At 39.3% G+C, this 16,439-nt stretch overlaps 1 protein-coding gene across 1 annotated transcript in view; it reads right to left on the minus strand.

The window, feature by feature from the left end:
• Positions 1–16,439, minus strand: part of PTPN1 (protein tyrosine phosphatase non-receptor type 1) — a 61,426-nt gene that overhangs the window by 15,057 nt on the left and 29,930 nt on the right. Inside the window, exons 2-3 of the mRNA XM_084645223.1 lie at positions 5,314–5,404; positions 2,971–3,071 (exon numbers count right to left, since the gene is read on the minus strand). Of these exons, the coding sequence (XP_084501349.1) occupies positions 2,971–3,071; positions 5,314–5,404 (192 nt within the window). The remainder of the gene's footprint in view (positions 1–2,970; positions 3,072–5,313; positions 5,405–16,439) is intronic.

Here is a 16,439-nt window from a genome sequence, read left to right on the forward strand (position 1 = left end):
ATAATACCACCACACATCCTCTGAGGTTGTTGTTTTTTCATTTTTTTTTTTTGATAACCTAGACTAACAAAATTGTGCAGCTGTCATTTCTCACACCTCGCATGGCTCAAAGACAAAATAATGTGGCATCGTCCTTGAAAAGACTAACTGGATTCTCAGCGGCCTCATTTCAAATTGATTAAAGAAACACTGGGTTAGAACTGATATAAACAATCAGCTAAGTGTACCTGTTACTTCCTTGCCCTGAATAATAAAACAAGTAGATCTGTACCTACAATTGTTTTTCCTCATTTCCTAGGACATCACAGATCCTAATTAATTCATGGTTTTTTTTAAAAAAAAGTCTACTTCTGTACTACAGATTGGTGTTGATTTTCTGAAAATGAGGAAGAGCTCTTGACTTCTGCTAAAAAAATATTAATCCCAGTTTACCTTCATCTAATAAGCGTAGGACGACGAAATTTGGTGGTTTTTTTTTTTTTTTTTTTAAACACACACACAAATATTACAGATGACTGTTCCCAGGAAACTGAACCATAAATCTCATTGTCTAAACAACATTAAGGCAAACAAGAACTCTGGCACAGGCTCAGAGTTAACAACTAACAAGTCATGCTATTAAGGTATAATTCAGTCTGATTACATATAAAGATGTAGAAGTTTAGATTAATAGGAAATGTAACTCAATGGTGCTATTTTTTAATATTAAAAAAAATCTTAGATCTGTTTTTCTACACTTTTCCTGACTATTTTAAAATGAAACTTACAAGAGAAAATAGCTCCCAACAGCCTGACCTGAAGGTTTAAACTAGAAGATGAGATTCCTCACTACTTCTAAATAGTACACTGGTGATATAGCCTGCACTCAGTGGATAAAATACACACTTTTAAACCTCAGCTAGTGGAGAACTACATTGCTGTGTTGAGGCATCTATATTGAAGTCATAGGAAGGATCTTTCACTAGAGTTACATGTCCAGGAATGTGCTGTTGTTGGAGGACTGAGGATTTTAATAGTCCTTAAAAGTATAACTTATAAGGGGGGAGTTAATGTACTCAAAGTCCTCTTGCTTAACATTGTTTTGATCTTATGTCCCTGCTCCATTACAGGACATGCTCGTTTAAAGTTGTACAATACTCCCCTATAACGTCATTTGGCCGCATGATTTGTCCATGGCTGGCAGCCCTCTCCCCCCCCAAGCACCTCCCGCCCACCAGCGGACCCTGCGGATCAGCACCTTCCCCCTGCTCCCCTCCCCCCCGCCCACGGCAATTAACTGTCTTGTGGCATTCAGGAGGCTCGGGGGGGGGGGGGGGGAGCGAGGATGCGGCGCACAGCCTCCCAGGCCCCTCCCCTGCCTCCTGGATGCCGCAAACCAGCTGACTGCCGCAGGCAGGAGGAGCAGGGGGGGAAGGCGCTGATCCGTGGGGTCCGCTGGCAGGCAGGAGGCACTTGGGAGGGGGGGTGGGGGGGGTATAGGGGAGCTGCCAGCCTATTTAATACCTGTATTAAATTGCTTGGTTAAAAAATTGTTTTAAAATGTATATAATACCTTGTCTGGTGTAGCGGGGTGGTCACTATATTTAGACTTTCAACATCAGCAAGGATTATGCAAGTAACATTCTATAGAATCGCATGGTCTTCAACAATATTTACCATACCAGCTGCTTCAACTAAACTGGGATTAATTTAGATTTAAAATTGATGGTGTTTTGAACAAACATGATGATTGCCTGTTCTCTTCATTCCTTTGGCCACTGTCGGAAGACCGGATACTGGCTAGATGGACCTTTGGTCTGATCCAGTATGGCCATTCTTATGATAGCCTCCCCCAAATGTAGCACTAATAAAGGATTTCACCACTAGCAGGAAGTCCCTCTCTACACTGTTCTTTAGCTTGTAATTTTCCAGTTTCATCAGTGAAACGTGCATTTAAAAAACAAATACAAAAGGACAGCCTGTATACGCAAGATGCGATTTCAAATATAAAATATTGCAAAACCAGAATATTAACTGGTACTACACTTAAGAATATAGGCATCTACAGTTAATATTCCTTGTAATATTGTTGTGTAAAGGAGCATGACCAGTTAACCAAAGGGATAGCAAACTGGCAAATATAGCCTAAATGTCAAACCCTTGATGAAAGTGTTAAGGAAGAGAATGGTCAGAGCACCTGACTTTTCATTTCCCAGTGAATCAGGCTGTCCCAAGTATTTGCATAAAAAACAAATTAGTTTGAGATGTAATAACAGAGATGGAGTCTTACGTTGCGAGGAATTTCTGAACTCTCAAATTAACTTTGCATTAATTTAGTTATGGTTTTAATTTGTGAGATTTTATATTTTGTGTATGTGTGCCTATTGTTGAATTTATTAGAAACCTAGACATGTTACTGTATGGATTTTGGATTTGAGATACAAGTTTCCTTTTCTGCCAAACTCCAGTTACCCTATTGTTTTAGATGTCCCTTAAGAGATCTGGATAATCAGGATTTACCACTAGATGGGTTTAAAGTCCAACAGACTTAAGTTTGACATCTAAAGGATGCAGTCTCTCAAGTGGCGAGACAGATGCACTATTATCTAACACAAGAGCCTCCATTTAATCCAAAGGCCGATCTGGAAACTGTACTGAGGCCATGTCTTAGAAAACAGGTCAGGCCAAATCCTGGTCCCATTAAAAGTCAATAGTGAAATTCCAATACACTTCAGTGGAGCCAAAATTTGGTTCGTGTTTAAAAAGGTGTTCCATCCACACTAGGAAAGTAGGGTGCAGTGTGGATAAAAAGTCACAGGCTAAAAATACAAGGAAGTCAGAATGAACTACTGGAGTCAGTGCTGATGTCAAGTGACAATACAATATTTGCAAAGTCATGTTTAACAAAAACTCTTGGAGCTGCTGGTTTGAGAGAGGGTATAAATTATTCTATCAACTATTCTGCAGTTGGTTTTTTTTTCTAGTAGTTACCTGGGTAAGGATGTAGCTCCTTTGGGCCTCTTCCATTTTTATCAAGCTGGCATTGATATAGTCATTGTCACCTCTGGTTAGCTTAATTCGACTGTGGTCAACTGTAGCACAGACAATCAGAAAACACAGGTTAATGCCTTCATGCATATGTTATGATCCACGACCAATTTCATCAAATGCTAGGACCAAAAATGTAACTTTCTAAAAGAACAAAAAAGTGAAATAGTAACAATAAAGAATGGTTTCTGAATGAAAAGTTCTTTGCACTTGCTGTACTGGGAACAGACAATAATTAGCACTATTTTATTGTGATAATGCAATTAGGGCCCAATTAAAAACAGTTGTGAAGTGTGGAGTATTTTGCACACACAATGATCACAATTGTATGTGCAAACCGGATAATTATGCACACAGATTTATATATCAAGCTACTGCTTGTACATGCAATCAGCATGTAAAAACTAATTCTACAACTGTATGCATATTTTTGCAGGTCTTTGTGAAAATCAGTTCCTTAAAATCTGGATAATAGATAAATTTGAACAAAGTGGCCTGTATCAGCAGGATAACCATCAAATGGAAACCTTAACCTCTGCTGATAGGTCCTACATTCAACTGAAAATTTTCCTAATCTATCCACCCCACCTACTGAACAAAAAAATTACTTGACACTTATTTTACTGGACTTCTGTTAGTTCCAAAGCTTGCAGTATTTATGATTCCCCCAATGCATAAGAATTTCCACATTTTACAGGAAAACCAAACTTATTGAAAGGAATATCATCTAAAGGAAAACAAAATCAACAATGGTCAACAAGAAAAAAATAAGACTCCTGAAAGTGATCAGTAAGCAAAGCTATGTGCAACATTATAGTCCCTACTGAATTTCTTGAAAGGCTGAACGGAATTTTAGTCTCTAAAGTGACTGTACAAGTTTTCCAGTATCTGGAAATATTTGTTTAGATGCAATATGTACAGGAATCCTGCGAGTGCAGCATACACTGCAACTGTTCTTTGTGTTTGTTCTAAGCAGTGCTAACTACTTATGCTAAACAACCTGTTCCACCTCGTATGTAGCTGTGACACTGAGTACATTTCCCAGACTGGAAGAAGAGCTCTGTGTAGCTCAAAAGCTCGTCTCTCTCAGCAACAGAAGCTGGTCCAATAAGATATTACCTCATCCACCTTGTCTCTCAAAACAGAGGACATAATAAATACACACTTGGGATGAGGGGAAAAGTCTCAAAAGTGCATCACGATTAGGGTTTCTGGTTTATTATAATTTAATTTTTCAGGGTTTATTTTTAACTTTGAGTTTTGTAAGGGTCCAAGTTGGAGCTTTCAAGGGCTTTCTATGAATAATCTCTTTGCAATGTTCCCTAATGTATTTTAACAGAGTGCTCTTGCAAACAGCAATATGCTAAAGTGTACAAGGGAACCTCTAACGAACACCAGCAGGAACAATTATTGTGCAAGAAATTCACAGAATCACAGAATATCAGGGTTGAAGGAGACCTCAGGAGATCTAGTCCAAACCCCTGCTCAAAGCAGGGCCAATCTCCATTTTTTTTAGTGCGCTTTAGAACTCACATCCCTGTAATCCACATTACCAGTCTGTGCAAACAAGCTCCTGGATACAAGTAACCATTTCGGGTGTTTATCCAATAAACGCTGATTGCATTTTTTGTATTAGGGTGTTTTGTCAGTGTTTATCAGTTAAAACTGAAAATCAGAAGCCCTAATCATGACCCACTTTGTGCAGGGAGAAGAGACTTAGAGGACTGAATATAAAGTTTCATCAACAGATATATAGGAAAACAAGGAGACCAGAGTTTCTGAAGTGACTAAGTTAAGAGCTAGCTAGGCTCGTTTCTTTGCTTCCTTTTTTCCCCTCTCAAACCAACTTCCAATTAAATTGTTTTGGCAAAATTCCTCCTGTCTCTGTACAGCTACAAACATTCTATATTAACTGGTAGCATGCTATATTTATTTTTACATTAATGGAGAGGATAACTGTACATTTAATACTGATAACAGATTTGTGCTATCCTACCCATCCTCTTTCTCTGTCCCTGGGATTTAACCATGAGACAACTACTTTCCCACAAAGACTTCTGTCCATGAACATTGCAGCTACTGCACACCGCTACAGTGTAATCCCATGACATACCACACTATGGTGTATTGTGACAGATCTCATGTCATGAAGTATATTAATGACAAGATTTAAGTCATGGATGTATAGCCATCCATTCAAAATATACAACCAAGTGCCTTCTGAGACACAAATTCTTAGAGGTTAACAGTCTGTTACAAATAATTGTGAAAAAAAAGGATACTTACAGGGGCTGACATCTCTGTACCTGTTTCGGTTTTTGTTTCTGGGATGTTTGGCCACTTTACATGGAAAGTCACTGGCTTCATGCCTGATATCCTAGAACAAAAGAATTAAGATGTTTGAACTTGCCAGCAGTTTGCAAGAAAAGCTTACAGTTCAGTGTGTCTGTGAGGGAGGGGATGTTGATTTTATTTTGTAGTCACCTGCAAGTGTCTGCTTATCATGGCATTTTAATTTACTTGAGGGTTTTGGACAGCAACTATTTAGAACAAATGTTTGCAGTTTTAGATTAAATACTGAGGTAAGATTATTTCTTGTAGTACAAGACACTGACTCGTTGTTGGCTATGCTAATATGTGATCAGCTTTTCACAAAGGAAGTACTGCAACACATTGTGCTTTTAGATGAACATATTTTACCTGATGTGGAGAATTGTGCATACATGTGACATTACATAAATATTTCCACAAAGTTATTCATCGCACGCAGCTACACATTAAAGTGTTCACTAAGAAAGATGGTTAGAAATGGCTATCATTTAGTATTCTACACATCACCATTTTATAAGTCTATATTAACAGCCCAAAACTGCAGTCATGTCTAGTTAAGTTAATTTGGATCCTTATCTCGAGTCATCAGCAAGCTGTTCTGGAGCTGCAAATGACAAAAGGGGTTCTTTGCACTCAGTGCATACTCTACATAAAAGCAAGGATGCCATTCCCCAAGATAATACTGACAGAATCATCCAGCTCTTCCTCCAGCCTTTTTTCAGATGTGGCTAACAGCTCAAGCCTCTGAGAGAAACTCAGAAGAAATAAAGCAGCACAATACTGCCCAACTTGAATATAAACCCTTATTTATAGAAATCAGGCAGACATACATATCATATGCTGCATAAGAGTACAATCTGTATGAACGTTGTTACCAGGACCATCAGAGAAGAGATCATGTCATTCATTGTAGATTATTATTTTCATTGTTTTAAAACACACAGAGGCTGGAACAAAATCTGAATGAAAACTGCCAGAAATGCACTCGCTGCAGAGTTCAGGTTTAGCTATTACAAGGCAATTTAAGGAGTCCCAAGACAGACATCTTGTGTCTGTGTGTAAAATGTACAGTTTAGCATGGCTCAAAGGCCATCCAAAAATACTAAAGATATTAGGGCAAATTCATCCCTTTCCACTAGGGTTGAATTTGAGACACTCTGATTTATGTGGTTAATCAAATTAAACTAAATTTTACAGTAAGAAATTTACATTTTTAGGATCATATCCTCAGCTGGTTAAACTGGTGTAGCTCCCTGACATAGAGCAAACATCAATTTATGCCAGCTGAGGATACGGCCCTTTGAATTCGGTCCAAATCAGACTGGTACTCTTTATGATTTTGCAGAGCGGTAACCTTAGGCATACAGAGAAGTGCTAAATCATAGGAATGTTTTTGTCCAAAGTGACCTACCAACTGCAAGCATTCAATTCCTTCCCCTCCTTTCTTACTCCTCCCCGTAGATTTAGCAGCAATCTCCGAGTATGTTGTACAGACTATATTGTGTGATGAGTTATATTTTATAACTACTTGCCCCAAATTAGTACAGTGATCTGACACCGCTCCCTGCTGAATAGGGCTGGACATCAGCTACTATCTTTTTATAACTTAACACATGGCTGCCTGTAACTCTGATGGAGAACGTAGGCTACCAGTATGATGAATATAGTCTCAACTTCAGCAGTACAACATCCCAGGAACATGAAGCCTTGGCAACTTACACACATCACAGACTGGTCATTTTTTATTTTAGCTTTTGCTACCATGCACAAATTGAAGTATCAAGACCAAAAAGGGAACGGCAAAAAGGGTTTTCTAAATCTACTCCCCACAGAGCCTACATAGTCTTTTTAAGCGTAAAGACGACGACATAGAGGTCCATGTGCAAAGAAATCAACATGTAATGTAAGCAAAAAAGTCTATATGGTTTTATTAATTCAATCCAATATATAAAGGGGAGGCACTAACCTGCCTTGTGCCACTGAAAGCCAGTAATGGCTCCTAAGTATCTAAACTGCTAACAGCAGCTTTTTTTTACATTTTATAGAAGAATTGCAATGATGCTTCAGTCACACAAAGGAACTTTAACTGATAGAAGATACTCTCCACCCTCCCCAAGAACTCGTTGCCACAAATACCATTGAAGCCAAGCGTTCAGTAAGGTTGAAAAGTATTAGACATTGATATAGACTAAGAATATTCATAGATATAGGAAAAAATCCTATACAAACGACAAAGCTGCTGCTGCTCACTGGGAGTGGAAGTTGTTTTTTTTTTTTTTGTCAGCAGGAGACTCTCTCCTGCCGACAAACAACAGCTACACTGCGCGCCTTTTAGCAGCATGGCTGTTGCGACACAGCTGTGTCTCTAAAAGGTGCATCATGTAGACAAAGACTTAATAAAGGCAGTGATCTCTTTTCAATCTCCAAGGTAGGAAAATATGCTAAATTTGCATTGCCTTAAGAAACTGTATGAAAGCTAGGTCAAACAGATGAGTTTGCTATTTAGATCTGAAGGCAGGAAGTTAGTAGGTGCTCTTGTTTTGCCTGATTGGGTATGTCTATACCCCTGGCTGGCCCATGCCAGCTGACTCAGGTTCATGAAGCTCAGGCTTAAGGGCTGTTTAATTACAGTGTAGATATTTGGGCTCAGACTGCAGCCCAACTGTCTACACTGTAATTAAACGGCCCTTAAGCCTGAGCCAGCAGGGTGGGTCTAACTGCAGTGTAGACATACCTGTTGTGGTAAATCACTGTCATGGAGGGTAATACTTTCTCTCAGGTAGCTCAAGAAACCCCTGGAGAGCTTTCAAAGTCTGTCCTTACTTTGAACTGGCTTCTACGCTAAATGGGGAGTCAGTGCAGTGAATGGAGCACCGCAGTGAAGTGTCCATAGGGACCTCTGATGCTAACTGTTGTCCTGAAAAAAACCCCAATTAGTCCATGGGGCTTCATTCTAAATCTAGCGAACTGCATAAAATAGTCAATCTTGAAAGTCATGAATGCATGGATCTCAGGAGCCAGATATATTTCTGATGGTAGTGGGTGGTGGTTCTTTTTGTTTTTTTTTTTTTGCAGTGGTAGCTCTTTGTGCAGCCAATGGTAATGAGAAGTCCCACAGAACACGAAATGACTTAATCATAGCACAGATGCCCTCAGTGGAGGGGGTTATTAAAAGAAGTGTCCTCTTCTGGCACAAGTTATTACATAAAATTGTCCACTCTAGGGTTTCTTGCACGTTCCTCAAGCTTCTGGTATTGGCCACTGTCAGGGATCAGTTACCAGATCGGCAATTTCAAAATGTGTCAGTCCTATGGTAGTATAATCTATGTAGGAAGCCACAATAAAAGAAAAAAAAAAGTACACTTTCAAAAATTCAAAACATGCAAGTGTCATGTCAGAGTGACTCAAAGTCAATGTCAGTATAATAAATGAAAGGCTGGTAGACGAATACAGGGATTGATAAGGATAATTAACACTTTCTTGAATTACATTTATATGGTGCCTCTACAGTGACACTATCATTTTAAAAGGGAAGCATAACACAATTTAAAATGTCATGCATTATAAAACTTGAGGACTAGAACTGAAAGTCAGTTTTCCGAAGTTAAATCTTCTGGTTCTGAGTATGACTCATTTGATAGCACTCACCTCATGGGTTTAAGTCCTGTACCCACCACAGATATTTCAGGGCAGTAACTTGTAGCTTTGGAAGAGGAAGTCTGTTGAAATGCTGTACTTCAGATGAGACAAATCAATGTTTTTCTGCCCATTTCTGATCTAGATCTATCATAATAATACAGGTAAAAGTTAAAGACCTTTCTGTGCTTTTTCAAGAGGGGAGAGCAGCTCTCAGCTATGTTAGGGGCCAAATGGGCCTCAGGACTCGGTAAGTGGAAAAGTCATTTAGAGTCAACTTTCCCCTTCCTCAAGCTGAGCACATTTTGGTCAGATCAGGGTTTCTGGCCCCTAGTACCATTAGCAGCTTTACAAAATACCATAAAGCTATGTAGCCCCAAACATTGAATTAAGTCACTATGTATAACCAAGTTCAGCTTTTTCCATTTTAGTTTTAGGCCACCTGCTACACTAACTTTATAGTGCCCTTCATCAGAATATATCAAGAGTGCTTTACATGCATCCTTATTTTATAGGCAGGAAACCGAGCCACAGAAAAATTAAGTTCCACATTCACATAGGTATTTAGGGTCCTAACTTCCACCGATTTCAAGTTAGGAGCCTACATACCTTTGTGGATCTGTCAGCAATCATTCAGGTACATTGTATTCATAATCATATGGTGGACATCACCTCCTCGCAAGCATTTGTGTGTCAGTAGTTACAACACATATTACCATGGCGGGCGGGGGGAAGAGCTTGGTCCAAAGCCCACTGACTTCAATGGTTTGCATCTGACCTTAAGTCTGTAGATAGCATGATTAATGGGTAAAATGAAAAATATATTTACCCATAAACTCTTTGGGAAAATAATTTCCGTGCAGCATAGGGTAAGAGGTCCTCTGTTATATTGTCACTCACTGTCTGTCTATCTCTGGGAAACAGCAGTTGCCAAGACCCTATGAGCACAGCTACAGTGAGCCATAGTAGTCTGGTATACACTGAAATAATCACATATTTAACATTTAAAGCTTCCTTACTGCTTTTAGTAATCAGCACAACACTAATCTCAAAATGAACGAATTTTACTTAAAATAATCAATTTCCTAATCTCCATTTACTGATACAGGTGCCACAAAGAATGGCAGCACAATAAAATAAGTCACAATTAGAAGTTAAGGGAAAGCTGCTACTCTTTGGAATGCTCCTTTGCTAGGTGACGTCATACAGTACATAGCTTTTCCCTCCTGAGATCACAAGAGGAACAAGTGTTGAGGGGTCCTGTAGAAACAAACAGCTGGATTAATTTAGGGGAAAATCCTTTTTAGGTTCAAAGGGAAAACGCAGGACGTCGCAGAACTGAGTGCCAGTGACCCTAGTCCTTCTCTAAAGGGAACACTTGTGAGCCAGAATATGAAGTGAATTATTGTGATAATAATTTCACTGGATGAAACTGACATTTAACTGGTTGGGGCAACAAGAGTGGCTTTCCCTTTCTATGCAGACACCTGCCTGATAAACGTGTTAACCAGACTTCTGTAGCCCTGATATAAAATTCTTTAGGAATATAGCTTTGGACCACATATGCCAAGCGGTTCATTCATTCATAGATATTAAGGCCAGAAGGAACTATTATGATCATCTAATCTGACCTGTATAAACACAGCTTATAAAATTCCACCCAGATTCATGAAATAAAGTGACAAGCTGTAGAAGTTGTACAATTGAATAAAATGTTCACATCACTTTTGACGACACCGGTTATAGAGATTTGCTTGTTCATATATCTGGGAACTAGGTAAGCCAGTGGGCGTGTACGTACATTTCTCAAGAGTTCCGTGTAAGGCTGGCTGAGCAAGTGATTGCTCCATAAGGTTAAGAAATTGTAATCACAGACCTACAACATGGTTTTCCTAGAAAGCCCCTTGCTGATTCAGTACTATGTAGGCAATTTGAAACAGGCTGCAGTGATGCAGTATAAGCAGGACTTCCATGTCTACAGTCAGTTGGCTGCGGTTGCTGAAATGCACAGCCACCAGAATGCATGAGCTAGGCTGGAATGTGCCATTAAATTATGTCAGGATGAAGGAAAGGGCTTTAAAGAAACCTACACCCATTCTGATTACCCTAGCAATCAGACATCCCTAAGCTAGGGCTTTGTTGTGCTCCATGAACAAGGTGCAACTGGTCTAAAAAAAATTGTAGACCCACACTTTAGAGGATCATAATTTACAAAACCTGTATTGCCTGCTGTGATGGGGTGACTACCCCACACATGTGGTGAAAGGGTTCATGTGGGCCTGGCCTAACTAATGATGGAACCCATCTGGAAAGGGGCTGGGTGGTGCTATAAACAAAGGACACATGAAGCAGAAAGGGGCTGCAAGGAGAAACTTTGATGTTACACTCCTGATAGTAGGGAATGGAGAGATCTGTAAGGAACAAGAAGCTCTTACACAGAGTGAGGAGAAAAGCCCAGAGACAGGCTTCATCGAACAAAGTCCAGGGGGGTGGCAGCAAGAGGGTATAGTGTAGAGGATGAACCTGGGTTCCCCTACCTGCCACTGCTAAGGTGATGGGAAGCCCTTAAGATATGGGCTGCTAGAAACTTTGAGAGAAGGTTCCAAAACCCAAGGATGACAGATTAGATGGAAGGACCAGGGTTATTTATTTATGCTAGATTTTGTCAGCCTGAATGGGGTGTGACTAAAACATGAGTCATGAGAAGAGGTGGACCACTGAGGGACCAGCATGACTGCTGGCAAGGGGTGCTAGACAGGAGAGCTACTACACCACACCCATGCTTTAAGGATGCATTCTAGCAGTGAGTTCACTCTTCTACACCGCCAAGGACTGTGTAAATTAGGTAACTAGTTCATCTGAAGACATTCTGAATTCTGATCATTTGGGTGTGCACTTAGCAACACAAATTTACACTTTTGGGCCAAGATTTAGAAATTGCAATTTGGGAACCTCTAGGTAGTAAGGGCAAAAAGGGGGAAAACAGGACTAACTAGTTTCTACTGAAAGACGCTAGCTGTATAGGAGTCCAATATATGATTGGAAGTAAAAAAAAACAACCACCCTAAATGCACAACTTTAAAATGAGGGTAGAATTAAAGTTATATGAGCTACCCTAAATCTGGCATTTCCTAACCTTCAAGTGTTTGACTTTGCCACCTAAACAAGATTTTATTTAATCTTAAAAGAGCAAGTTAAGGAGAGACTTGATCACAATCCAAATATCTACACAGGGAACAGATATTTCATAATGGGCTCTTCAATCTAGTGGAAGAAAATCTAACAAGACCCAATGCCTACAAGTGGAAAATAGACAAATTCAGACTGGAAATAAGGAATAGTTTTTAACAGTGAGGGTAATTAACCATTGCAACAATTTACCAAAAATTTTGGCAGATTCTCCATTATCGGCAATTTGAAAATCAAAAGGGGAGGTTTTTCTAAAAGACTTACTCTAGTTCGAATAGGAATTCTGGGGAAGTTCTGTAGCCTGTGTTACACAGGCAGTCAGACTAGATAATCACAGTGGCCCCTTCTGGCTTTGGAAACTATGAACACTTAAATGTTTTTTGTAAATATATTAAGAGAGATAGCTCAGTGGTTTGAGCATTGCCCTGCTAAACCCAGGGTTGTGAGTTCAATCCTTGTAGGGGGCCATTTAGGGATCTGGGGCAAAAACTGGGGATTGGTCCTGCTTTGAGCAGGGGGTTGAACTAGATGACCTCCTGAGGTCCCTTCCAACCCTGATATTCTATGATCTGAAAAGAAAGAAAAAGTTGGAGAACTGAAGTCAGTGGAGCTATGTGGACTTTACACCAGCTGAGGATCTGACAATTTGTCAGTCCCTACATATTACCACCTTTCATATTTCTGACTTTTCAACCTTTTTTTTAAAAAAAAAAATCAATTACGGTTTTGATCACTTGTAGTGAAGGCTCTTTTTTTTGTTTTTAAAAAAAGACAATGTCAATGAAGCTCTAATAGACTAAAAGTTATATGGATGTCTTCAAAATTTAAATAAATTAGAAGGTTAAAACATGAAAAATAAGACTAAGAACATAAGACGTTCACAATAGGTGGCAGGAATACATTGTTCAGCTAGTTCAAAAGGCTCATAATGTGACAGCTGAACAGGAAACAAAACTAAAACAGGAGCATCTTTTTTTTTTTTTTAAATAAATATTGCTTCTCCCCTCTTCCTCACTTGCACAACTCTGTTTCCTATTCAGCAAATCTCTTCACCACTCCTGAAGTGAGCATGAGGGAAAAATATTGGAGGTGGAGACTGAAAAACAAAATGGCTCTTTGACAAGTATTTTTGCAGAGGAAAAGCTTTTACTATTTACAATATCAAGCAAGAATCAGTGCCAGGAAACAAACCACAGTCTTACTACAGCGTCGAGATATAAGTCAGTTAATTCACCACCTATTCAGTTTAGAGAAGGGAAATGAATCGTGAAGATCAGATACAGATCTTAAGTTCCCCAAAGACTGGAGGTTTTCAGATCCAGTATTTTGGCTCAGGCTCACCTCTAGTATATTGGGTACATTTGAAAATCCAGATGTCTATTTAGCTCCTGAGGTAGTTTCTGCATTAGTCTGTACAGCAAATTCAGATCCAGATTTAGAAAAAAATTAGTTTTTACAATTTTTGCACAGTGATGTTTGGATTCCATTAACAACCGTTTTTATATGAACTAAAAATTTTGTTCTCCCTGACCCTCAGGACATTTCAACCTTTTATAGGATGACATTTCAAGAGAGTTGCTACATAACATTTTAACTCCTGGACTGACAAGTGACAGTGTCAACTTCTTACGGACAGCCTTCATTGGTACTTATACAAGGACATGACCAAAACCGAATGTTCTCAGATAACATATGTAGCCTTTTTGCAAATCTAAATATTTCTGTGAAAAGTGCTTGAGAGAAGAAAAAAAAAAAGCACCTGACAAGAGGCTTCTCCCAGATCCTTTAAGACAATGAAACCAGATGGTTCTGGCTGCACACTCAGAGTACAATCATCAAAATGGTAATCTTTCCAGAGCTAGGACTCTCATTGTGTATAAGCTATAACAGAACAGTAGATGGCCCTGGAATGAATACAGAGATGCAATTCAGTGGAGAGGTTCTGATGACATAACTGATGGAAGAGGAACTGTGGAGTGACTTCATCTTTTGTGTTCACCCAAGGTCATTATCTTATTACACACACAATTACTTTACACTGAAGTACGTTTTATACACGTGAAATTAACCTTAAAGGGAAAGTAGGAATTAGAGTGCCAGACTCCACTGTACCTTTAATATTTTATAGGTTTAAAATGGTGTAGCACTGGGGTTCTCAACCTTTTTCTTTGAGGGCCCCCCCCGCAACATCCTATAAAAGTTCCGCAGCCCCACTGTGCCACAACAACAACTATTTTTCTGCATATAAAAGCCAGGGCCTGTGCCAGGGGGTGGCAAGTAGGGCAGCTGCCCAGTGCCCCACACCACAAGGGGCACCACAATGCTAAGTTGCTCAGACTTCACCTTCAGCCCAGAATGGTGGAGCTCGGGGCCCCGTGTTGCAGTCCCATGTGGTGGGGCTTCGTCTTTCTGCCCTGGATCCTAGCGCATATAATGCCAGCCATGCTTGGGGGACCCCATGAATTCTACTCACAGCCCCACAGGGGAAGGCCCTGGACTGACAGCCCCGGTTGAAAACTGCTGGTATAGAACACATTTATGTATATATAAAATTGGGGCTAATAGTTTGGGACAAGCCAGACTTTAAATTCTCAGATTTCCCAAAGCCCCCCCCCCGCCCATGCTATAAAAACCTCTAGCTCATGGCTCTGGCCTCCAGGTTTCAGGCCCACCAGGGGAGGAGCGGGGGAAAGAAGAGGAGCCACCAGGGCTCAGAAATATTTACCAGAGCTCTGCTCTGGCCACATTTAAGCCCTGGGACAAACAGATTTTAGTTTTTAAATCAAATAGTTAATTATCCTTTCCAAAAATCAAATTGATTAGCTAAGAAATATGAGAGCAAGTGACCATTAAAAGAACGTGACAAAGCAGGACTGCTCCCCCTCACTGGCTCTGCAGGAACTCAATATTTGTGAAAATTGAGCGGATGATATTTTTGATAATCAGAAACTTAGAAAAAGTATGTGCATTTTTTAAAGTTAGCAGGGTGGTGGTATTTTATTTGCATTTTGAAACAAATGTTCTGCACAATTGCATCCAACACTGAAGAGAATGAGCCTGGTGTTGAATAAAGCACACTGGAATCTTAATTCTCACTCTGCAAAAATTGACACAACACACTCATACTCAGTTTCTCAGCAAAGATGAAGAGTGGCACAGTGAGGTTCCAAATACACTTACCAGAACACTATCAACCTAGCAAAACTAAACTACATGGTTCACTTGTTTTGTCAAAGATACGTCTTGGGACGTAGTATTTTGTTCGCTAATTCAAAAATCTAATACACAATAGAGGTCTAGTGATTTTTCTATTATACATTTTCAAAACTTGGACTTCAAATGCTTTAAGTTCTCCTACATGGGTCTAAACTTTCTAGAACTGAACTGCACCCTTACAGTATTGATAGATAGACATCTGAATTTTGAGTATTAGAAGTATATTGTATTTAAAAATCCTGAAAAATTTCATCCTTGCATTATAAAGCTATATAGTGAACTACATAGAATATGGGCTCTTTAAAGGTTAGAGATATGATAATCTTGTTCAAATAGTTTCAAGCATTGTTCTTGAGCAAGGGCAGGAGATTGCAAAGTTGAAAAAATGCTTGATTTGGTTGTGTGCATAGGATTTGCCACTAATCTGTTCACATTAAACAATGTTAGCAAGAATCGCCAACTATTTAAAAATTCTCTTTAAATCTAAAAATCTCACTTACCAACATCTTCCTTTTATACACAAAAAAAATAATAAAAAGAAGAACCCTCTAACTGTATATTCAAATGCACCAGAGTTTGCAGCAGCCAGGGACCAGTTTTTAGCAACAGAAATAACAGAATAAACATAGCACCAACACACTGAAGCGTGGGCTTAATCCAAAATCCACTGAAGTTAATGGAAAGAGATCCTTTGAGGAAAAACAAACTATTGATAACGCAATGCCAACGAACTAGGTTACATGGATATTGTCATAAGAAATGAGAATTGCAGCTGTCAAACTTTATACAAAGAGAACGGTTTCAAAAGCAACTGAATTACAGAAAAGAAGTTAGTATACTCTTTAATAGACAAGTTCTTTCTGAAATCTATAGAAGGTGCCACAAATTGTCACATCTGCTGCCTTGTTCTGAATTAAAGGAGGGATCTAATTTTTTCAATATGTTGGGGCTATCTGTTCTACTCTGAAACAGCACTAAAAAAAAGTAGATAACCTTTTAAAAACCTAGAAACTAAGAGATTTTTTACCTGCCTTAAGATT

The sequence above is a fragment of the Lepidochelys olivacea genome, assembly GCF_965140295.1.
Source record: "Lepidochelys olivacea isolate rLepOli2 genome assembly, chromosome: 13".
In the NCBI taxonomy this organism is placed as follows: Eukaryota; Metazoa; Chordata; order Testudines; family Cheloniidae; genus Lepidochelys; species Lepidochelys olivacea.